Source organism: Periplaneta americana, chromosome 12 (assembly GCF_040183065.1).
Source record: "Periplaneta americana isolate PAMFEO1 chromosome 12, P.americana_PAMFEO1_priV1, whole genome shotgun sequence".
Classification (NCBI taxonomy): domain Eukaryota; kingdom Metazoa; phylum Arthropoda; class Insecta; order Blattodea; family Blattidae; genus Periplaneta; species Periplaneta americana.
The window spans coordinates 78,337,295-78,362,160 of record NC_091128.1 but is presented as its reverse complement, the minus strand read 5'-3'; the positions used below and the strand labels follow the sequence as shown (position 1 = coordinate 78,362,160).

Here is a 24,866-nt window from a genome sequence, read left to right as displayed (position 1 = left end):
CCTTTTTCCTGGAGTTCAGTTTTTGTATTAACGTCGATAACAATATGGAACACTCGACTCCTGATACGTCCTGGCTTCAGTTTTGCTTATGGCATTACGAAAAAGCGGCAAAGTTGCATTAGCAAAATTCATGCACAGCAATGTGCAAGGATCATTAAACCGTATTAATAACTAAAGTTGAAAATCGGGGGATATCTGGGGACAAATTATTAAACCGAGAACATTTCGGGAACGAATTTTGTCCGGGGGCATAAAGCAAAATTCGAGAACTGTTCCCGGAAAACGGGTACGTATGGTAACCTTATCGTAACAACTGAATGGTCTCTGTATTTGAGAAGTTTAAATAAACTATTAATTGAAAATGCCACTTATTATGAAGAACTCGTACGCTACAATATTTTCTGATTCTTAGTTCTATAGACTGAAGGACGTATGAAAGATTCGCCTGGGGGATTTTGTTTTAGGAAGCTATGAGGTTGTTCCGGAAGAAACTTAATTAAAACAAACACAGATGCTAGACCTTGGTTCTTGACCTTACTGCACGAGGCCACATGGCTCTCTGATTGAAACGACTGAACGGTTACACGCGTCGCGTCGCATGGAACTCTTCCAGAATGAGACGCGGAGACCGCTGACCTCTTGAAGGATCACTGTGTGTTCGATTCTCATTACGGAGCGTTTTAAAGCAGAATAAAGTCGTCTAAATGTAGAAGAAAACTGATGTATAGAGATGTCCGAAATTGCTTAATAACATAATAACTAAACACGTTGAACGAAGTGTTGTAACAGCTTACAATACCGGTTTTAACATTTCGATTGATCATATTCTAAATTGCATAATTTATTAGAGCAATAGAAGGGATTACAAGTAAGGATAGACTCAGAAATTGTACAGCGAAGGAAAACCTGAAAGTAAAACCTTTTTAATGTCATTGATTAAACAAAAAAGACGTTAAGTTGGTTTGAACATGTGGAAGGAATGGAAAATTAAGATGCCGAAGTTTTTTGAAATAAAATTATTCAGAATAGAGTAATGTCATTGGCGTAGCTCAGGCGGTATCGCGTTTGTTTCTTGATCTGGAGATATGCTCGGGCGTGTGTTCGATTACCCATTTGCAGTGTGCATACATACATATATGCATACATGCATACATACATACATACATACATACATACATACATACATACATACATACATACAAATCAGGAAGCATCGTGGAGGTTAAATATATCCAATCAAAATTCTTGTGTTAATTGCTCTGGTCTTATAACATTTCAAAAACTCAATTTTTTCCTGTTTTAAAAAATGAGGGTTACACTGCTTTGCGCACATATATTACAGTAGTACTTACTTACTTACTGGCTTTTAAGGAACCCGGAGGTTCATTGCCGCCCTCACATAAGCCCGCCATTGATCCCTATCCTGAGCAAGATTAATCCAGTCTCTACCATCATATTCCACCTCCCTCAAATCCATTTTAATATTATATTCCCATCTACGTCTCGGCCTCCCGCCGGCCCCCCAACTAACACTCTATATGTGTTTCTGGATTCGCCCATACGTGCTACATGCCCTGCCCATCTCAAACGTCTGGATTTAATGTTCCTAATTATGTCAGGTGAAGAATACAATGCGTGCAGCTCTGCGTTGTGTAATTTTCTCCATTCTCCTGTAACTTCATCCCTCTTAGCCCCAAATATTTTCCTAAGAACCTTATTCTCAAACACCCTTAATCTCTGTTCCTCTCTCAAAGTGAGAGTCCAAGTTTCACAACCATACAGGACAACCGGTCATATAACTGTTTTATAAATTCTAACTTTCAGATTTTTTGACAGCAGACTAGATGACAAAAGCTTCTCAACCGAATAATAACAGGCATTTCCCATATTTATTCTGCATTTAATTTCCTCCCGAGTGTCATTTATATTTGTTACTGTTGCTCCAAGATATTTGAATTTTTCCACCTCTTCGAAGGATAAATCTCCAATTTTTATAGTTCCATTTCGTACAATATTCTGGTCACGAGACATAATCATATACTTAGTCTTTTCGGGATTTACTTCCAACCCTATCGCTTTACTTGCTTCAAGTAGAATTTCCGTTTTTTTCCTAATCGTTTGTAGATTTTCTGCTAACATATTCACGTCATCCGCATAGACAAGAAGCTGATGTAACCCGTTCAACTCCAATGTATTACAGTAGTGGCAAAAAAAAAAACCGCACCGACCCATGTACCCGATTTCAGAGCCTTGTTCACTCCAGAGCACGATAGACTGGTAACTAAGACTTTCGTGGTTCGAATCCTGCCTGGAAAGGAAACTTTTTTTTTTCCTTATTCAAATTTATTCCCAATATTTTTCGATTGCGGCAATATTTTACAACTTAATTAACTTATTATTCCCAGGACATGAATTTTACCAGCAATCGAAAAGTATTGGGAATAAATTTGAATAAGGAACAAAAAAAGGTTTCCTTTCCAGGCAGGATTCGAACCACGAAAGTCTTAGTTACAAGTCTATCGTGCTCTGGAGTGAACAAGGCTCTGAAATAGCTACAAGGATCAGTCCGGTTTTTTTTTTTTTTGCCAGTAATTACTATACATTTGTTTCTTTAGTCCGCGTCCCATGTTAAATGATTGCTGAGCGTTGATGTCGCCAATGTCGTAGGCGATTAGGAGCGCGGACGGGACATTGAGGTGATCAAAGCATTCGTGGTGGAATATGTCGCACTCTGCTAGTCCATGGAATCAACACCGGGCAATTTACAAGGGAAGGGTGGTAACTAACCATATTTACCTAAAGTTCAGTTTTCCTTAACAATTCCTTGTCTTAAAGAATTTGTAAAATTCCTTGCAGCTGTAGTCTAGGTTACATTTATATAATAAGATAGTTTCTATAGTGGTCAAATACAACTTAGTCTATTTCGTTCTTTTGTCCAGTGTAATGAAAAAAAAATCTCAAGATTTTCATTCTGAGCTGATATACTTACTTACAAATAGCTTTTAAGGAACCCGAAGGTTCATTGCCGCCCTCACATAAGCCCGCCAGCGGTCCCTATCCTGTGCAAGATTAATCCAGTCTCTATCATCATACCCCACCTCCCTCAAATACATTTTAATATTATCCTCCCATCTACGTCTCGGCCTCCCTAAAGGTATTTTTCCCTCCGGTCTCCCAATTAACACTCTATATGCATTTCTGAGCTGATATATTGAACATATACTGGCACAAAGTTAACTCTGAGAACTGTTCTTCAAATTTGATTTTTTGAAGCACATATCTTCCATGGCATTACCTGTTTTCCATTCTCCAGGATTTGTTTGACCAATAACTTTTTAAATGCTGTTCGCTGACAAAATTTATGTAATTTATTGAAAAAGGTAGATACATTATTCTTCAGGCGTTCTGATAAAGTTATGCGGGACGTAGGACAAAATAATAAAATAGAGAACATGTCCTTTATATACGGGATGCCTGGCAACCTAGCCTAGCTTAAGAAATTCACTGTAAAAATTCGGACTATTCACATTGTATCACAGTAAGAATTGGCGAAGCAATAAAAGTTGTTGTAATAAAATTTTGCAACTTGCAAGACCGCCTGAAAGTATTTAAACTACACACGGTGCTGCAGTTTTTTTCTCTCTCGCTGGTTAAATTTCCGTTATAATTGTGTATGCATGTAACGTAGACTCATTTTGCTGTTTTGTTTTGTTGCTCTCAATTACAGTCGTAAACCAATAACCGGAATTCCTGGTTATTGGAGTCTTTCGTACACGCGATCAATTAATTCTTTATAAAGGCAATGTAAGAGAAGTTGGCATTAGCAGAAATGAGATTCTTGAGATGAGCAGCAAGCTCAGTTTCATGAGATAAATGGAGCGATAGTCATATATATATATATATATATATATATATATATATATATATATAAGACATAACTTATTATTTATGTATGTATACACACACACACACACACACACCTAAAAGCCACCAGGACTAATATTTATTGGAAGATGGTCGGAGAACCTAACAGACCCGTAGACGTAAATAACACATAACAGAAAAATTATACTTTCAAAGAACAATTCTTAATTAAAATATTTTAAATACAAAATGTGTGTTACAGTAGTGAGAAAATTAATGTGAACTAAAGTAGAAATATAGGTCAGTTACATGTACTTTATTATAAGGCACACTCTGGAAACAAACTTTAGTATTAAATATGACCTTCAGTGGTTAGGTACAGCTTAAAGGAGTAAAATTTTGGAAATATTGAACATTTTTTTCCTCCATTACTTTATCTTGTACAGTAATGAAAATTAGTATGTGTAAAACACTGTCCATCTGCTATGCAATAAACATAATTTTACGATTAAAAAAATTATATATATATTTTTTTCAAAATTCAAAGTTCATTGTGTAGTGATGAAGAGTTTCCCTCATAACTCAAAAAGTATCCAACATTCTTTGATGAAATTTTTTGTGTGTATTTATGCATGCCATATCTACAATATGATGCAAAATCACTTCTCTATCTTTGATAGATTGTCTGATAAAAAATAAATTCATTTTAAAAATGGTCAAATATCTAACACAAAATAAAAAAAAATATTGTTTATTAAGGAATGTAGTTGAAAGAGCATGATACTGTAAACATGAATTTCAGCAATAAAATAAAAAAGAGAAAACATGAAGAAGTTAACAAGTTTATGAGTTATGAGGAAAACGCTTCATCATTGCACAGTGAAATTTGAATTTTGAAAAAAAAAAAAATAATAATATATTTTTTTTAAATCGTAAAAATATTTTTTTCATATAGCAGAAAGATAGTGTTTTATACATACCAATTTTCATTATTGTACGAGATAGACCCTAAGGTAATGGAGGGAAAAATGTTGAATATTTCCAAAAATTTTACTGCTGTAAGCTGTATCTAACCTCTTCATTGACTTTAGTTACTTTTAGCATGGATTTAACAAGTTTTTTACATATGTATTTCACTTTTCTTTTCACTGCTCTGTCTTTAAAACTTGATATCATTTATGATTCTTCGACGTACAGTCCAGTTTTCTCATATTTAATAACCCACATATTTTCAATGGGATTGATATTCGGCGAATTGTCTGACCAGTCGAGGCACTTAATTTGATGTTTATTGTAACATTTTGAATTTGTGGAATGGTGCAAAAAATTACATTTCAAATTTGGGAAAGCTATTTCGTAGTTGGCACAACTTTATTATTCCTCTCTCCGCCACTTCAAAATATTTAGCTAAATCATCATGCCATTGGTAAAAGCGGTCCTAGGTCTTGAGTCGAAAACCAAATCCAAAATATTTATTACAGGGTACTTACACTCCGATCTGCATGCTTTTGAGTTAGGCGTCTCTATTTTCGTACAAAATAAGAACGTCGGCCCTGAACCACGAAATGTGCCTCATCTGAAAATAATATGTCGTCGCTGCGCCTCAAAAGTCCGCTAGGTGCATTTAAACAGATTTTTCAGCAGAAAGTAATAACATTATCACTTTTTATTCCCTTGAATTTCAAAGGCTACTTTCGGTAAAATTACAATCATTACATTAAAAAATGATGAAATTATACCGAAAGTAGCTTTTAAAATAGAAGAAATTAAAAGTGATAATGTATTTCTTTGCTGAGGTCAGTCCTCTTTTCATCATAGCCTAACATTGTTAAAAGTTGTTTCTTTTTGGGCCGGATTGATTTCCGACCATCTTTAAGAAGTCTCTAACGAACTGTTGAGTCATGCATATGAACACCTGGATAGACTATCTTCTCAGATCATTTGTTGTTTTCCTTTTTGTACCACATTTGCCTTCACGCTGAGGAGAAACACTGTCAGTTTCATTATATTATCTTAGGAATGTTGTTGATACAGCCTAAACTAATCTTACATTGTTTAGATATAAACGTTTGAGCCACTGAAGTACACTCGCAGTGTGTGTTATCTTACTTGCAATGTCTATGATGAATACCAACACGTATGATAGGCATTTTCTTCTACAAATAACTAGCCTAATACACTACACCACACAACATTATTTGAAAACTTCTGGAATAACTTTTGCACGTAACTGAATTCTAAAGTGTACTAATAGTGTAGCACATCTACTAATTTGAAGCACTAAATCAGGTGATTTACTTTTAATAACCATAAAACATTAAACGTTTCCAAAAGACAATGTTGTTCACATTACTATACATACGGTAAAGGTTAGTAGTATTGTGATACGAGTAATATTGTGATAGTTCGTTTGAGAATTTATTACAATTTTACTGAGCGAGAGGAAGATCGGTTTTTGTGCCTGAACGTATTAAGGAAATGTTCATGAACAAGTTGCTGCACAAAACCGGTCCTTCTCTCGCTCAGTAAAATTATAATACATTTTCAAAAAGAACTATCACAATATTACTCGTATCACAAGTGAAATAAAATTGGAAAGTGGCTACGCTGTCTCCGTTTCTCTTAATTTGCATATTGTGATCTTCCATTATTTTAATCATTTTCATTGTCGATTAATAAAAATGAACAGATATGCAATTATAGATGCTAAAAGCGGTAATATGCACTAACCCCCGAAATATGCACACATTCATTCAATCATTCATTCATAGTTTTCTGTCCAAGGGCAGGTCTTTAACTGCAAACCCAGCATTCTCCAATCTTCCTATATTTCGCCTTCCTCTTAGTCTCCGCATATGATCCATATAGCTTAATGTCTTCTATCATCTGATATCTTCTTCTCCCCGAACTTTTTCCCCATTCACTATTCCTTTCAATACATCCTTCAGTAGCACTTCCTTCCCAGCCAGTGAACCAACCAATTCTTTTTTCGCTTCCTGATCAGTTTCAGCATCATTCTTTCTTCACTCACTCTTCCTAACACGGCTTCATTTCATGCATATATGTGCATATACAAAATCATGTCGTTTGATTTCAAATCTCTTGAAACTTATTTAAGGAGGGAGACGGGTGATATTTTGGTCATTTTCAGTCAAAAATCGTATTTGTATTTGTTTTTCTTTTTATTCCTTTTTTAAACATGGATCAACAATCTCTTATTTATATGTTGAGACAGTAGAAAAAGTGGACAGCTTCAATTACTTGGAATGTACTATAAATAGTAACATGAGCTGCTACCAGGAAATCAAAAGGAGGACATCAATATCAAAGAAAACTTTTAATAGAAAAAGGAGCATCTTCTGCAAACTTTTGCAAAGGTACTAAGGAAGAGACTAGTGAAGTGCTTTGTGTGGAGTGTGGCATTGCATGGGGCAGAAACATGGACATTACGACGAAGCGAAAAAAAAAATTATTTTAAATGTGGATATGGAGAAGAACAGAGCGTGTGAAATAAACCTGTGCTGGAAAGTGTGAGAGAAGAAAAAATAATAATTGAACTAATCAGGAAGTGAAAAAGGAATTGGCTGGCTCACTGGCTACAGAAGAATGGCGAACGGGAGAAAACTTCGGGACAGAAGAAGAGATTAGATTACAGACAACATGAGATAGCCTACATGGACCGTATGAAGAGGAAGGCGGAAAAGACGGAAGATTAGAGAATGCTAAGTTTTCAGTGAAAAACTTGTCTTAACAGAAAACGATGAATGAATATTGACTAGCCTGTTCATTCTGATGTAGTCTGTGCCTTGGAACTCAGATTTGGATGATATTCTGTACAAGTAGGACTACTTGCCAGGTTTCAGAGACAAATTAAGCTTAATATTGGCCTGCGTAATTGAAATTTATGGAGAAACTCAGCCGAAGTGTTCGCTACGTGAAGAGAGCGCTTTATGAAGTGGGAATTGGTCCACGACTGACGAGTAGGGCGCTCCCTATTGCGTCATCAGGGCGAGAGGTGGCTACCTGAAATAACCGATTCGAACCAGACTACCAGTCTGGCAAGTTGACTCGTGGTCCAGCGAAACATGAAACTCAAGCAGATGTTTCTGTTTGAGTTACTCCGATCAAGAATTTCCTAGTCGCGGAGGACCATGAACATTCTGCTCACGGCTCGAACAGAACGAAAAGATGCCAAGTTTTCTCTCATATGACGTTTACTCTTGGAGCGGCAACTCGGTTGTGCGGCTTTTCGCCCGAAGCGATAGACTGTGTGACGTGTAATATGGACAAGAAAGATGAGTTTCCAGAAGCGACCTCTGCATTGCACTGCAAGTGGAGGTCAAAGAAAGGACTATGGAGAACATGTAATTTTCTGCATTTTTTAAAGATACAGCTTTCATTTTTCATTCACTTATATAGCCTATCTTTGCAACCTAAGGAAGATGAAAAAAAATTAACTTTCATCTTACAATGATTTTTTCAATTATTCAATTTTTTTAAAGGGGCCGAATACTGAAAATTCTTCTCATATAAATTTCATTCAATCAGTCTGAATATTTTTATACGGTACAGTATCACTTCAATATTAGGAAAAGAATTGTGCATTTATTTTATTTTAAATAATCCCACATTACAGAAAAAATCGATGTGGCTGCTTCTGTAACACCATCGTGGGTTTTACAATACGTATCGAAAGATCTAGATGAGCTCTTTCGTTAGGCACCTAAATCAGGGCACTAGCACATCGAAATTGCGAGATATAGGCACGCTGCCCGGAAATTTTCGCGCAAGTTCAAAATAGCCGACAGTTGCCGTGGGCCCCTACCATCGTAATAGTATACCCGATCGAACGATGCCACATTTATTTCAATCATGTTATTAGTCGCGAAGTTATAGGGACGGAGTGGATAACCCTGCCTCACATGTCGATCTGATTTTAAAAACGTAGCCTATTCATGTCGAAAATAATTTGTGAAATATTTATTTTTTAATTTTCTTTATGTCACATAATATATTCTTTCTTTTAAAATTTGGACAGTGAGAAAAAAATAATTCCTGCACAAAATCATTGAACATACAGAAAAAAGTCAACTTCTTGGCTACAAATTTGTAGAAGCATTGGTGGTTTGTATGAAGAGTAATACTCGATTAGCGGCTGTTTCGGTCCCACATTTTCGGTAAACAGATAGATAGGTAACAGATATATGGGTACCTGACACTTGGGCTTTTTCGGTCATTGGTATCTTTAGATCACTGCATATTAATAATGACATTCTGGGTAGGCCTAATTGTGGCATATTGGTACCTATTCGGTCATTATACCCTCAGAATATAATGAAATTGAAGAAATAATTATTTTTATATAGCAATTGCACAGAAATTTACTCTCCGAGTTGGTACTATACCGTTTCTTCCTCTTCACTATCATTATCAGCCGCACGCTCACTGGAATTGATCTTCAGTTTGTAGGTGAGTGTCCTTAAATAAACATCCAGCTGTCCTCTGGTCTTGTAGTCCTGATGTCTTCCCATAATGGAAACGATTTGCTCCTGGTTTAGGAGAGGCTTTACGTTTCTTTGCAAATAGTTTTTTTCCGTTGCTAGGAAATTATTTTACTTCTATTACTCAGAAATTGTATTGTATTTTGCAAATTGTTTTTCCCGTTGCTAGGTAATGTAATTTAAATTAAATTTATTTCAAAAGCAATGATCAAGCACATGACTGAAAGAAAGCAACGACAAAGATGATAAAGTGACCCAAGTGGCCGAAGTGCTCTACCAAAAAATTCGTGATACAGAAATGGCTCATTACTGAAAATACTGTACCAAAAAATTCGTGATACGGAAATGGCCTATTACCGAAAATGCTGTACCAAAAAATTCGTGGTACGGAAATGGCCTATTACCGAAAATGCTGTACCAAAAATTTCGTGGGACCGAAATGTCTTATTTACCTAAATGGCCTAGTACCAAAAATGAAAAATTGGCCTAAGAAGATGGACCGAAACAGCCTGAAACGTAATATACAAAATATTATAGTGGAGAAAAATGACTTTAAAGTTGACACTTCAAAAACTCGGACCTTTAATTATGGCATCATTAGGAGGGTTTCCAATAGTCTTAAGCTCTTGAAACTTTGTAAACATGTAGCGTAAGGTACTAGGAACCATTTACAGAAAAAAAAGAAAGAAAAGGAAAGCAATATACATTTCATTCCCCAAAAATGCCATACGGTATTGTCTCTGTAGATTTCCCTTAAGGATGTGGTTTTTAAAAACTGGCTTCAATTATGTAAATAAAATTCAAAAGTACAGTACAAATAAACTATTAGGCTCATTAAATACGCATTTTATTTGCACTATAATGTTTTATCACACTTTAACAATAATTATTTCATTGAAAATGTCTACGTTATAACACCACCACCCCCTTGCTACCACTACACCACCATCATTGCTACTAATATCGCCAATATCAAATTTAATTAAAAAAAAACTTCGTTTCATATACCGGTAAGTACATATGTTGTGGGTTATAGGTCAATACTTTGGTTAACTTTTATCTCTGAATAATTTTCCTAATTTAAAAAAGACATACAAGTAGGTCTATCATTTTTGTGGGCGAAGCCTGTAGTCGCACTAAGAATGCGACGATAAAGTAGTGAGGTGTATTTAGTAGTTCAAATCTGATTGTGTATTTCAGTAAAAATAGCTACATAGCGTCCTATTATTATTAGAGACGACTTTGACTGCCTCTTCCCGGTTGCATCGCGAGGAATAGCATAGGCACGGAACGGAATTTGATGGCCCCGAACGCTACTAACGGCTCTGTACTGTTACCACTATACGTACCATCACCGCCACCGCCACCACTACTATTAATATAATGACTACGTACAAAGGAATAGTAGTTCTCGCTCTTCTGAGATATTCTGAAAACCACTATCCATAATGGGTGTAGAAAAACAGCTGTTTGTAGTTCCTATGGCTACAAGGATGGGCATATTCTTCCAGCATGACGGAGCCTCTGTGCATTTTAGCTGTTAGGTGACACCATTTAAATCTCACATTCTCCTCAACGATGGATCGGCTGTGGTGGTCACGTGAATTGGCCATCAAGCTCCCCAAACTTTACTCCAGAAGATTTTTGTCTGTGGGGGTGAATGAAAGGCGAAATGTACAAAAACAAAATAAACACAAGGGACGAATTGGTCGTTCGCATTATGAATACTGCTACCCTCATAATACGAGCTCAGAAGAACAACACTTGCTGTTGTTACTAGAGCGAAAAAGTGTATTGAAGTGGGTGGTGGAATTTTTGAACCATTAGTTTGAACTGTTGAACTGTATTGAAACCATGTAAATAAGCAACCAATGTAGTAATTAAGTCATTCGTCTTTCCTACTTGTCATTTGTAACGTCTGTTAGCCTACATCTGTTTGAATGTTACGTATACAGTATCTCCATATTCATTGAAAATTGGACATAGCCACTGGCGTAGCTCGGTCGACTGAAGCGCTTGCCTGCCAATCCGGAGTTGCGCTCCAGCATGGGTCCGATTCCCGCTTGGGCTGATTACCTGGTTGGGATTTTCCGAGGTTTTCCCTAATCGTGAGGCGAGTGTCAGGCAATCAATGACGAATCCTCGGCTTCATCTCGCTATCACCAATCCCATCGATGCTAAATAACCAAGTAGTTGATACAGCGTCGTTAAATAACAAAAAATTGGACATGTTTATATGAACATCTTTACTCAAAATAGACTATGACCAACCCCTAAATATTTACTATTCCTTCTGGATTACCATGTATGTATTGAGCTATTTATTATTCTCATTGAATAATTGTCCTAATTAGAGAAAGCATGCAAATATTACTTCTGTGGGAGAAACTTCGTCTCATTGAGACGTTGGTATAAAGATGAGTAATCACTCTTTACTCGAAATCCTTGAGTAGTTACTCGATTTCTTATGGATAATACGAAATTACTCTTTGCTTTGACAAGAGGAAATAGTCAATAAGGGAATAGTTACTCTCATTGGAGTAGTTGCTTAAAAGTTCGTATGTATAATGAGTCGAATATTCACTTTTCAGATACTAGCTATGTAGACAATTTTTAAGTGATCTCAGTAGGTGACTAATGTATGAAGAGTGAAATTTAAAAATGAACTGACAGATTTTATCGGAATATTACGACTTGGGGAAGTATAAACATCAAGACCGGACTCCAAAATGCGACTATTGATCTTATATCGATTCAAGAAGAAAAATGCTGAAAGGATGGCGGAATATTTTCTAGGGAAATCGAATGAAAGGAGAGGTTGTGCAGAAACAATTGAACGTTAAATTTTCTGTACCAACTATATTGGAATACATATTCTAGGGCAGGCCACTTAAACAAAAGTAATTACTCATAATGTAAAGTATTACTCGTCTAACGATTTTTCATCTTAAGTAGAGCGTTTACTTATCAAAGCAGATTTGTTAAGGAGTAGGTATGAGAATTTACTCCAGTTTTATACATACAGTATGTCTTAATGAAGTCACACAAAAAATGCGACGATAATGTAACTAGGTCTCATTCAGTTCTAGTTCAGACTGATTGTACATAGCAATACCAATAAGCAACAAATTACCCTCGGCAGTGTAATGGTTACCATATTAGCCGTTGTTGTCGAGGTGCGCGGGTTTAAATCAGATCGAAGGCAATAGATTCCAGAGGGCGATAAAATTCTTACTAAGCTTTCTCCGGAGAGGAAGCAAAGTTGTGTGTCTTATGTTGTATATTTACTATATTAACAAATAAATTATTCTAATGTTAACTAATTTCTTTTCAGGAAGTTGAGCTAATATGACTTCACCTCCGTTAATAGAGTTAATGGAGAACTTCACCAATGGCACCGCACAGTGCAACGAACACAACAGATTCCACTGGGCAGATTACCTGGTGCTGGCTGTTATGTTTGTGGTGTCCGGCAGCATCGGCCTGTTCTATGGGTGTTTTGGGAAGAAGCAGACTACAGCAAGCGACTTTCTGTTAGGAGGCAGTGCAATGGGGACATTTCCTATGGCAATGTCACTGGCTTCAAGGTAAGTCACATTTCTGCATTAATATGGTGTCAAGGAGTGTTGAACTCGAAATAATCGAATTCAATAAATTAGCAAGTAATTTTAAATGACATACATTTTGTGTTACATGTTCTACATAATAAGTTAACAGTCTCTAGGTAAATGTGTGTTAAATCAGTCGTCAGAGGTCACGTCTTTCTACGTTGCTTTTTAATTCTAAAATTTACATCTTTGCAACCTATCGTTTTTCTCTACCTGCTCTCCATTCCTCGCGATTTTTTCCTTCCTTCTGTATGAGATTGAATAAGAGAAACTGAAGATGGTGGTCTGTGAAGTTTAGTCAAGGATAGGCTGAGTTATGGAAAACTAAAAAGTCGAATAAAAAGTTTGAATTTTAGGATAGTAGTTATGAACATGTGTCTCAGTGAAACGTAAAGCAGAGTTCGTATAGGTCAGTTTCTCTCTGAAGCTTTTCGAATTCACTGCGAGATGAAGCAAAGAGATGCACTATCACCTTTACTTTTTAATTCTGCTCTAAAATATGTCATTAGGAAAGTCCAGGAAAAACACAGAGCGTTTGGAATTGAAGGGTTTACATCAGCTGTTTGTTTATGAGGATGACGTGAATATGTCATGAGAAAATCAAAAAATTATTAGGAAAACACGGGGATTTTACTTGAAGCAAATAAGAAGATAGATTTGGAAGTAAACCCCGAAAAAACGAAGTATACGATTATGTCTCGTAACCAGAACATAGTACGAAGTGGAAATATAAAAATTGGAAATTTATCCTTTAAAAAGGTGGGGAAATTAAAATACCTTGGAGCTACAGTAGCAATTATATATGGCACTCGAGAGGAAATTAAACGCCGAGTAAATATGGCAAATGCCTCTCATTATTCGGTTGAGAAGCTTTTATCATTCGGTCTGCTTTTAAAAAAGCCGGAAGTTAGAATTGATAAAAAGCTACATTACCGGTTGTTCTGTATGGTTGTAAAACTTGGACTCCCACTTTGAGAGAGAAACAGAGGTTAAGAATGTTCGAGATTAAGGTGCTTAGGAAAATATTTGAGGCTAAGAGGGATGAAGTTACAGGAAAAGGGAGGAAGTTACATAACGCAGAACCGCACGCATTGTATTCTTCACCTAACATAATTAGGGACGTTAAATCCGGACGTTTGAGATGAGTGAATCCAGAAATGCATATAGAGTGTTAGTTGGAAAACGTGAGGAGGAAAAAGATCTTTGGGGAGGCCGAGACGTAGGTGGCAGAATAATATTAAAATTAATGGAGTTGAGGAACATGGGATATGATGCTAGGGACTGGATTAATCTTGCTCATGATAGGGACCGATGGTGGGCTTATGTGAGGGCTAAACTGAACCTACGAGTTCCTTAAAAGCCATTTGTAAGTAAGATTATGAACAGGGAAATAATGTTCTTGTTTCATTTGATAGCTGTCGAATAGATTCATACATACTCACTTCCAAACAGCAATGATATGAGACTTTTTCCGTGAAAGGAGTTATGAAATGCTGAGGGGTAGAGTGGACGAAGTTGGTAGGTGAAATCTGTTAGGCTTTTCTATGTCATCCTTAGCACTTCCATTTAGACATTATTATTATTATTATTATTATTATCATCATCATCATCATCATCATCATCATCATCATCATCATCATCATTATTATTATTATTATTATTATTATTATTATTATTATTATTATTCTACTACCTTTGGGGAGGACGAGACGTAGATGGGAGGATAATATCAAAGTGGATTTGAGGGAGGTGGGTTATGATACTAGGGACTGGATTAATCTTGCTCAGGATAGGGACCGATGGTGGGCTTATGTGAGGGCGGCAATGAACCTCCGGGTTTTCTAAAAGCCATTTTAAGTATTATTATTATTATTATTATTATTATTATTATTATTATTATTATTATATGGTGTTGTTAGCAGAATAGGAGACTATACTAAGCGACATGCTACTGGAGCTGAATGACGGCTGTGAGGGATGAAGATAAATGCAAACAAGACGAAGAGCATGATTGTCACAAGAAAAATAAAGAAAGTAAATTTGCGAATTCTAAATGAGGTAGTAGGGCAAGTGAACAGCTTCAAATACTTGGGATGTACTATAAGCAGTAACATGAGCTGGATAACATGAGGATAACAATGGCAAAGGAAGCTTTTAATAGAAAAAGGATTATCTTCTGCGGACTTCTGGAAAAAGAACTAAGGAAGAGATTAGTGAAGTGCTTTGTGTGGAGTGTGGGATTTTATGGGACAGAAACATGGACATTACATCGAAGTGAAGAGAAGCGAATAGAAGCATTTGAAAAGAGGATATGGAGAAGAATGGAACGTGTGAAGTGGACAGACAGAATAAGAAATGAAGTTGTGTTGGAAAAAGTGGCTGAAGAAAGAATGATGGTGAAACTGATCAGAAAGAGAAAAGGAATTGATTGGGTCACTGACTGAGAAGAAACTGCCTACCGAAGGATGCATTGGAAGGAACGGAGAAGAGTTCGGAGCAGAAGAAGATATCAGATGATAGGCGACATTAAGAGGAAGGCAGAAAATAGGAAAGATTGGAACCCTTATCCTTACATGAAAATTAACTCCATTCTACGTTCTTTGTTTATCGATCTGGTTGATATTGGAAATGTTCATGGTAAATATTTTTCACCAAAAGCATTACTGAAAGTCTCTCTTGTTTCATGGTATTTCTCATAGTTGTTTTGTTCCCTTCAATTTAGAGGAACAACGTTCAACCTCAAGACTGTACGCCTAGTGCTACCATTACTCGCAAAACACAGATCAATGACTCGTTTATTTTTAATTTTTTGTGTCTACGCAATATTCGCACGTATGAGAAACGAGTGACAGTTTCGATTTTCAGCTGGGTGACAGATCAAATTGCCACACCTTGCTTGAAATGAATGTTGTGTTACTGTTAGGCGAGTCGCTGCTTAGAAAGAATTAATTGAAATGCTATTGGAAGAAGTAACTATTGACTAGAATGTAACTGGAAATCCGTCTTCTAAAACATCATTCCACTCTTTTGATGATATTCTAAAATGTTATATTTGTGATCATTTATTATTCTGTTTAAATATTTGGCAGCTGATGTACGTACCAGTACATAAAATTAAGAAATATTGGTCAACATTCACTCCACTGCGATTATTTCGCGAAAATCAGGACACTTTCTAATTTACATAAATTCTGAATCGTTTCCGTTTCTCTTATAAATTACAATTAAATTTATGATAACATTGTAAATATAATTCACTGATGCTTCTTTTAAGAAGTAACTTATAATAGTTATAACATTTATATCGATGCTGTGTGGATTATGGAATTTTGATTTATAACAACACATACACAATAGCGGGTAAATAGTATTAATTCATATTTCTGATCATTGATCACTGACATTTCAAATGTTTGTTCAAGTTATTATTTTTCTTTAAAAGACCAGTAAGTTATCCCGTATTCACTAGTTCACTACCATCAGTTCACTGTTTTTCTCTGTCAGAGAACTCTGCCTGCAGTCCGACAAGATACAGGTAGTCCTGTTAGTTTCTTAGCAATCTCAATCGAGAGTTCACTGGCTCTGTCGAAAGTCTGCCCGCAGAGACATCTATCCTCAAGGAAAGAAACTTGATGGAATGAGAATCAGTTGGCCGCAAGGTTTCAATCGGAATGTATTACTAGTAGCAGCAGTAGTAAAAGTGTAAAAAAGGTAAAAAAGGTAAAGGTATCCCTGTAACATGCCATGAAGGCACTTGGGGGGCATGGAGGTAGAGTCCCATGCTTTCCATGACCTCGACATTAGAATGAGGTGGTGTGGTCGGCACCACGCTCTGACCGCCTTTTACCCCCCCGGGAAAGACCCGGTACTCAATTTTATAGGAGGCTGAGTGAACCTCGGGGCCGTTCTGAAGTGTAAGATATTCAAATGCTCTTGGAAGTATTTTAACTTTTGTTGTGATCTGTTTTCAGAAGTAGGCCTATATTTCAGTCACCTTTCTTGACATAGCAAAGGCATTTGACACTAGTTTCCTGAGATTGTATATTATACCGTATATATTTTCTCAATCATTAACAACATTAATTTCCAGTTACTTAGACAAGAGAAACTTTCTTGTCAAAATACAATAGATGGAGTGTACTCTACTAATAAATACATACATGCAGGCTTGTCTCAAGATTCATGCTTGGTCCAATTCCATACTCCATATGTGTCTGATAATACAAAATCCCACATTTAAGGTACCGGTATCAAGAGTCCAACATATTACTCTACTTGAAAAGGACTTTTAGCACATTTGTATAAATCCAGATAAATGACAGTTCATAAAAATTACATAGTGCAAAAAGAGATCCTTCTCTAGTGAATATGTCTATGAATGATGATTGTTTTTGAGAATATTATATGTTTAGGAATCTATTTATTTCGGCAAGAAGCTCCTCTGATATAAATATATTGAAGTACCGGTAACTAAAGAAAAAGGATCTCCAACAATATCTCAGTTCTTTGACACCTTCAAATTTTTAGCTTTAAAACGAAAAAGAATGTCATAATTTATAAAATATTAATTCTCTCCATCATAAGATAGGTATGCTACTCCAGTCTGGTGCTACATCCCAAGATCAGTCTTGAAGCCCCAGAAATTGTACAAAACAAAGTTTTCGGAATAATCTACTCTGCTGACCATTATACGCATAGTGACCAACTATATAAAGAATTAAGAGTTAAAATTCTCGGTGTGATTTCAAGAGAACAAGTACAAAAAAATTATGTAAACATGGAAAATAACGATTTCTTCATTTAACAGTTTGAGAATATAACTTGAGCATTTATTCCGTACATATAACACCAAAAATGTTCATTATGAACTGCACGAATATGCTCGTATACATATTTATATAAATTGTGACCTATTTTTTCAGAATAACTCACAAACAGTATTGAACCAGTATTAGCCTTTAAGCTTTTTCTACTTTCTGCAAGGGCAGAAAACACTGTGTGTTTTGTAATGGTCATTAAAATTGAGAATTAAAAGGTTGGCCGCACATGACAGCAACCGTAATATTAATAATGCTTTTATTTAATTATAGATCACATGTGACAAGTCAAATATCGTACATTTTGTTTCACTCGATGAAGCAATTGAGAAAATATTGACAAGCAATTTAGTTTGGTTAAACCAGAGTTCTTTTATACATCGCATATTATTATCATCATCATCATTATTATTATTATTATTATTATTATTATTATTATTATTATTATTATTATTTATTTCAGTTTCATCACAGCTATTGAGCTACTCGGAAACCCTGCAGAAATGTATGTTTATGGAACTCAATTCTGGATGACTTGCATTGCATTTATACTTGTGATTCCAATCACTTCTGACTTGTATCTTCCAGTGTACAGGAAATTGAAGCTTACTTCAGCTTATGAGGTTAGTAATAGTTCGATTAAGATTAATTTTTGAGTAATAAATTAAGCTCTTGTTCATTTTCACATATGCATAATGTAGAATATACTCGTGTATGTTCTGACTGTTAAAATTTAGTGTAATTCTGCATGACATTGCTGAATGTTATAACACTGTATACTTTTTTTTTTCAGTATTTAGAAATGCGGTTCAGCCCTTCTGTTAGGACCTTTGGAGCAGTCTTGTACATGTTACAGATGATTCTCTATACATCTGTTGCAGTATATGCACCTGCCTTGGCACTAAGTCATGGTAAGAATTTTATCTGTGATTTTTAAATAAAAAAACAGTGCACAGTTATAAACATTTTAAAGGTATATGTAAATAATGTCTTTATTCTCCTCTCTTTCAAAATACATAATGAATGTCTTCTATGGAAGTTTGGAAAAAGAATAGGAAAAAAAAACATGTCAGGAAATGGATTGAAATAAATGTGACTTCTACCAAATCTCGTAGTAAATACAGTAGTTAAAAATTTAACATTACTGGTATAGCAGTTTAAAGAGAGTATACAATTAAATTATATGTACGCTAAATGGTGAAGTATAATTTTCATTTCCGTGTATTGTGAGTCCCTATCACCACAGCACAGCATGGTATGTCCTCAGGTTGCTGATAGAGAAGATGGCCTCCAGATATGGAGGGTAGCTGCGAATATATTGAATAAGTAGTCGCAGACAGCCAATAAGGGGTGGTCCTCCAGCTTGGGAATTGGGCGAAGGGCTAACAACCCATCACCGTAGAAAAAGGGCTAGTTGCGAAATCCCAACATAAGATTTGAGAAAGATGGGATATCATGCTAGGGATTGTTTAATCTTGCTCAGGATAGAGACCGATGGATAGGCTTATGTGAGGGTGACAATGAACCTCCGGGTTCCTTAAAAGTCATTTGTAAGCAAGTATAATTTTCACTTAATGAATATGTGTTATTTATGATGAATAATTTGTTACATTGACAGAATACAGTATAAAAACTGACATACTCAGTATTAATACATTTCATGCTGTATAATACTAATTATGTTTTAGGATAATTAGGCCGTCCAAAGAAGAGATGAACTGAAAATTCTAGTTTGAGACTGTAATAGGTCACTTGGCCTAATACTTGTTAGGAAGATGATGATGATGATGTTTTCAGGATTTGTTTTTATTTATTTTGTTATATAATTGAATCGGTCGGAGCTAAAAGGATTTAAGTCACTTTTGACAACTTTTAAGGAAAAGCAAAAAATATTCCATTAATAACACAAATATTATATTTTTATGTTATAGAAGACAAAAGAATATTTAAAAGTATTAGTTCCTTCTTCCACCATTCGATGCATATGATATCAGTTGTTCAAATTGTTGCATAACCCAAAACTTCATATTTTGACTTAATTCCTTTTAGCTCCGACCGATTCAATTGTAATACGTATTTGCACAGTAACTTCTCCTTAAATATTCTTCATCATACTACCTTGAGGCAATATATTTAGCGAGACATCTTCACTCATTTATAAAACAACAAGAAGATTGCTTTTAGTCTAAGGTTACCAGATTTTTTTCACAATTTTCGAGGACAGATATCGACATATAAAAAAACTATTTTTAGGCCTATTGTTTTTACACAATTTTATGAATTAAAATAATCATTCTATTCACACACTAAAAATATTCACTCTGCTTACCTACTATGTAAACTACTGATAGGCCTACTCCTTTATTCTGAATAAAAGTCAGATATTAATAATAATAATAATAATAATAATAATAATAATAATAAGTGATCTGAAAACATATTTGCATGCAACATATACATTCCTGAAAAGGATAAGTACGCTTTCATAATATTATCCGGAAGTATTGGAAAAATCGGTATTAAGTAACGTGCTTATAGGCCATTCGTTATCTTGTGAAAACTTTCTGCGCGTCAGAGGAAGAAGAAAGTGGACTAAGAAGCTTTCCTCCCACCTATGCTTTTACTTGTAGCCAGCGAGCTAGCTTATCCACACCATAAGGTTCTTACTATATGCTATGGCACACACAAGTATTTGGTTTCACTAGATTACAAATGACCTATAAAAACGACACATTACGGAATTTTTGGACATCAAAGTTAGAATTAATAGCTACACTTCCTTACCTTCGAGTCCATATTCGGCGTTGTGTCTCAATTCGCAATCATTAATACACATATCATCATCCATACCATAGTCTGGATTTAGTACATGGTGTGGCGTGCTGTACTACTTGTACAAGAGCGTGGCCATTCGGCTACCCAATCATTCACAGAATAGAAGTGGTAAACACAATAAGCCTCAGACTGCAGTGCAAGCCTTCTGGTCCTTCCTCCATACAAGAGAAAAAGTAATAATGAAGATAATATTTCAACTGCACTACAAATCATGTTGCAGAAAGATAAATAATATTTCCATGGTAATGTATGGACACATTGTTTTGCAGTGTCATTGTTTATTAACATTTCCTTGGTTCTTTCTTGCAACAGTTAAAGAAAATGAGCGACGACCTTCCTTGTACTGCCTGATTTTGTAGGAATTATAAACCGAACAAAATCATTCGACTTTATTTTTTATCGAGTGCATAATACGATTGTTTTGAATAATCTAACGACAAATTACGGAATTTTTGACACATCAAAATTGGAATTAATATCTACACTCCTAAAAAAAAGTTAGGGGACCAATTTGAAAATATACATGTGTGAAAAGAGAGGGGGAGAGAGAGAGACATCTGTTTTTTCTATAATTGGAACAGATCTTGCCTGTAAACCATGAAGTTAATATTGATAATTTAGTTGCAAAGAAACTGACATGAAATTTTACATTTCTTCGTATAATATTGAAATTGTTATATTTCTGTTACGATTTTGTACGTTGCTGATATCAATATTTTGTTTCCAGTCACAGGTCTGAATACTTACATAGCTGTCTCGTGTATCTATGTTGTCTGCATCTTCTATGCTTCTCAGGTAAGTTTATTATTTTATTTTTGTTATCTTTTACAAAAATTTCTGTTATAATTTAAAATTGATAAACCAATATTGGGTTTCCAGGCTAATAATAATAATACTTACTTATGGCTTTTAAGGAACCCAGAGGTTCATTGCCGCCCTCACATAGTCCACCATCAGTCCCTATCCTGAGCAAGATTAATCCAGTCTCCATCAACATATCCCACCTCCCTCAAATCCATTTTAATATTATCCTCCTATCTACATCTCGGCCTCCCAACTAACACACTGTATGCATTTCTGGATTCACCTGTACATGCTACATGCTCTGCTCATCTCAGACATCTGGATTTAATGTTCCTAATTATGTCAGGTGAAGAAATAAATGCATGCATAATAATAATAATAATAATAATAATAATAATAATAATAATAATAATAATAATAATAATAGTAATAATAATAATAATGATTATGATATTATTATTATTATTATTATTATTATTGTTATATTATTATTGTCATCATCATCATCATCATTATCTTAATAATAATAAATTGTGTACTACTGATAGCAATTAATAATAGGTTAGCACAAGGATGTCTATGATGATGATGATGATGATGATGATGATGATGATGATGATGATGATGATGATGATACAGTATATTCACAAGTGTGACAAATATTTTATCATTACCGCTATATAAATTCTAAATTTATAAGTTAAATGTATCATTCTATTGCTATACTGTATAGAGATGATAAATGTATTATTCTATTGCCATACAAGTTGATAAGGTGATTTTAATGCATTAGAATTCATCGAAGATTAGAAGAAGATTATGATTTCTCTTGTGTTTAGTAAGAACACAACAGCTAATATTACTTACGAAATATTTAGAGATTATATTATTACCTTGAAGGACTTCGAATAAAAACAGGGCATCAATATCTTGAGTTTGTAATATAAACTGTGTCACTTGAAATAATCACAATTTTTCTCCCAATTTTTCTTGCAATCACTGGGCAGAAATCTATACGAATAAATAATGATAGGTACAACAACGATGATGATGACAACGATGAAGATAATGTCGATGATGATGATGAAAATAATTATTATCGTCATCGTCATATGAAGAGTCCAAAGGAAAACATGATTGGGTTTGATTCCCTCTTGGGCTGATTACCTGATAGGGTTTTTTCTGAGGTTTTCCCCAACCATAATGCGAATGTCAGGCAATCTTAGCCTCATCTCGCCAAATACCATCTCCTCATCACCAATTAATAATTACTAAGTAACTTAGTAGTTGATACAACATCAGTTCAAAATTATTGATTTTCTGTTTTCGATGTCACTTGGCAACTTAGCGTAGTTTTGTATGATTTAATTGTAGACAATAACAATCTGATTAGATTAGGGATCTTTGAAGAATGGTAACCCAAGACAATAGAATCTTGAAAATTTTAATTTGCTCTCCTGTAAAACCGGTAAAATGTGACTTATCAGGTTTTTCCTCTTGACTCTTTATATGAAGTACAGTACAATACCAACGAATTGATATTTTGTTACAGTAATGTATTTTTGACTCCCGTTTAGTAATAGTAGGCCTATTCTTATTTTTAAATTAAGTACCGGTATAGAAGTTGTAGGTTTACTCAGAAAATTGTTTATGATACACAACACTTAAGAGAGTTACTGGTATTATAAATGTTACAAATTCATTCTTTAGTTTCTTAAACTACCAGTACCTTAATTCATTTTAATATTATTACAGATAGGCCTATATAACTTCTTTTCTTAGTGCATAGGTCTCCATCTTCAATAATTTATCGTTACTCCATAAACTTATTTTTTTATTCACAGGGTGGTATGAAAGCTGTCATAATAACTGACACTTTCCAAGCTGGAATTCTAATAGGCTCAATTCTCATCACCTTGACAGTGGGGAACAAATTAGCAGGTGGAAGTTCTGTTGTCTGGGGTCATAATTATGATTCCAACAGGATTGAATTGTTCACGTAAGTATGTTAGAACATGTTGAGATGTAAAATAGCTTTTTATTTACTTAGCTGCATCAAAAAGTGGAACTTTGAAAGTGTTTCTTTGAGGGAATACGATATATTGTACCGTACTGTACCCGTAACTTTTAGTTTGCATATAATTGAAGGTCGGAAGCTACAATCCTACCTACTTATTAGATGAGTACAACATGAATATAAGAGATTAATAAACGTTTGTTACATATTCGCATAGCCTTTGACTAAATATTGTTCTCCACATTGCTCTACTAAAATTACATTTTTGAAGTTTTCTTTTATTTTGAATAAAAATTATGTATTAAGACACATATATTAGTAAATATTGATAATCTTTTATGCTGTATAATTTCAAGTACCAGTACCAAGATCACTTACAATTAATTACAGCTATTTTAATTGAAATTAGATATTGTCATTCTATAATGAAATATGGATTAGCTTCAGATGAGTAATCCCAGAATATTAAACATAATATTTTTGTTTTACAAAAGAAAGCCGTGAGAATAGTGAGAAGTGTACATAAATGATATCATGTGAAAAATATTTCAAAATTTAGAAATCTTGATCTTCCCTTGTGAGTACATTCTTCCTTTCTGTGATGATATTTTATGTTAAAAATCAAGATACATTCAGTACGGTACTAATAAAAACATTTCTAATTTTAATACAAGACACAAATCAGATCTCCATTTACCCTATGTTACTCTCAGCTGTTACCAAAAAAAAAAAAAAAATGAGTTCATTATTCTTGTATTGCAATCTTCATTATACCAGTGCTGCCTAGTTAGCTCAAAGTTTTGATGGGCGAAGGAAAAAAGTTTAGAATAGAATGAAATTAAGTTTTCCATATTCAAACCTTTTACTCAACTGAAGGACTGTTCATGCTTGCAAATTAAATTAATCTGCCCACTAAGCAATAATTTATACATAGACATAATATATTTTTGTGCATAGTCTACTTTATTTACTTGTTCCACATCTCAAAGCTACATGCCCATGGCTTGTCAGTATATCTTTTCATTAATAGTCTTCCTCGTATGTAATCGTAAAAACTTTGTAACTAATTCAACAGTTCATAGCATAAATACACATCAAAGAAATGACTTTCATACTCCATCAGCAAGTCTATCATGCTATCAAAAAGGAGTGCGTTATATGGCAGTAAAAATTTTTAATAGCCTCCCTATCGATATAAAAAATGAAACTCAAAACATAAGATTATTTAGGGCCAAATTAAAGAAGTACCTAATTTCTCATGTCTTCTATTCTGTAAGTGAATTCATGACATTCAATAACACTTCATGAAATTGATACTAAAACTATGTGTTGTACTAGTAGACTATATTGTAAATCTCGTCTGTATATATATTTCATCTAGACTGTGACTATAAATTAAGACTTTATAATAGTATTAAGT

At 34.7% G+C, this 24,866-nt stretch overlaps 1 protein-coding gene across 3 annotated transcripts in view; it reads left to right on the top strand.

Annotated features, from left to right (window-relative positions):
* LOC138710586 (sodium-coupled monocarboxylate transporter 1-like) overlaps window positions 1-24,866 on the top strand; it is a 125,440-nt gene that overhangs the window by 80,402 nt on the left and 20,172 nt on the right. For all 3 annotated transcript variants that reach the window (XM_069841581.1, XM_069841582.1, XM_069841580.1), the window contains exons 2-6: window positions 12,700-12,952; window positions 18,254-18,413; window positions 18,584-18,701; window positions 21,353-21,420; window positions 23,274-23,428. In XM_069841581.1, coding sequence (XP_069697682.1) covers window positions 12,714-12,952; window positions 18,254-18,413; window positions 18,584-18,701; window positions 21,353-21,420; window positions 23,274-23,428 — 740 coding nt within the window. In that variant the 5' untranslated portion in view covers window positions 12,700-12,713. The remainder of the gene's footprint in view (window positions 1-12,699; window positions 12,953-18,253; window positions 18,414-18,583; window positions 18,702-21,352; window positions 21,421-23,273; window positions 23,429-24,866) is intronic.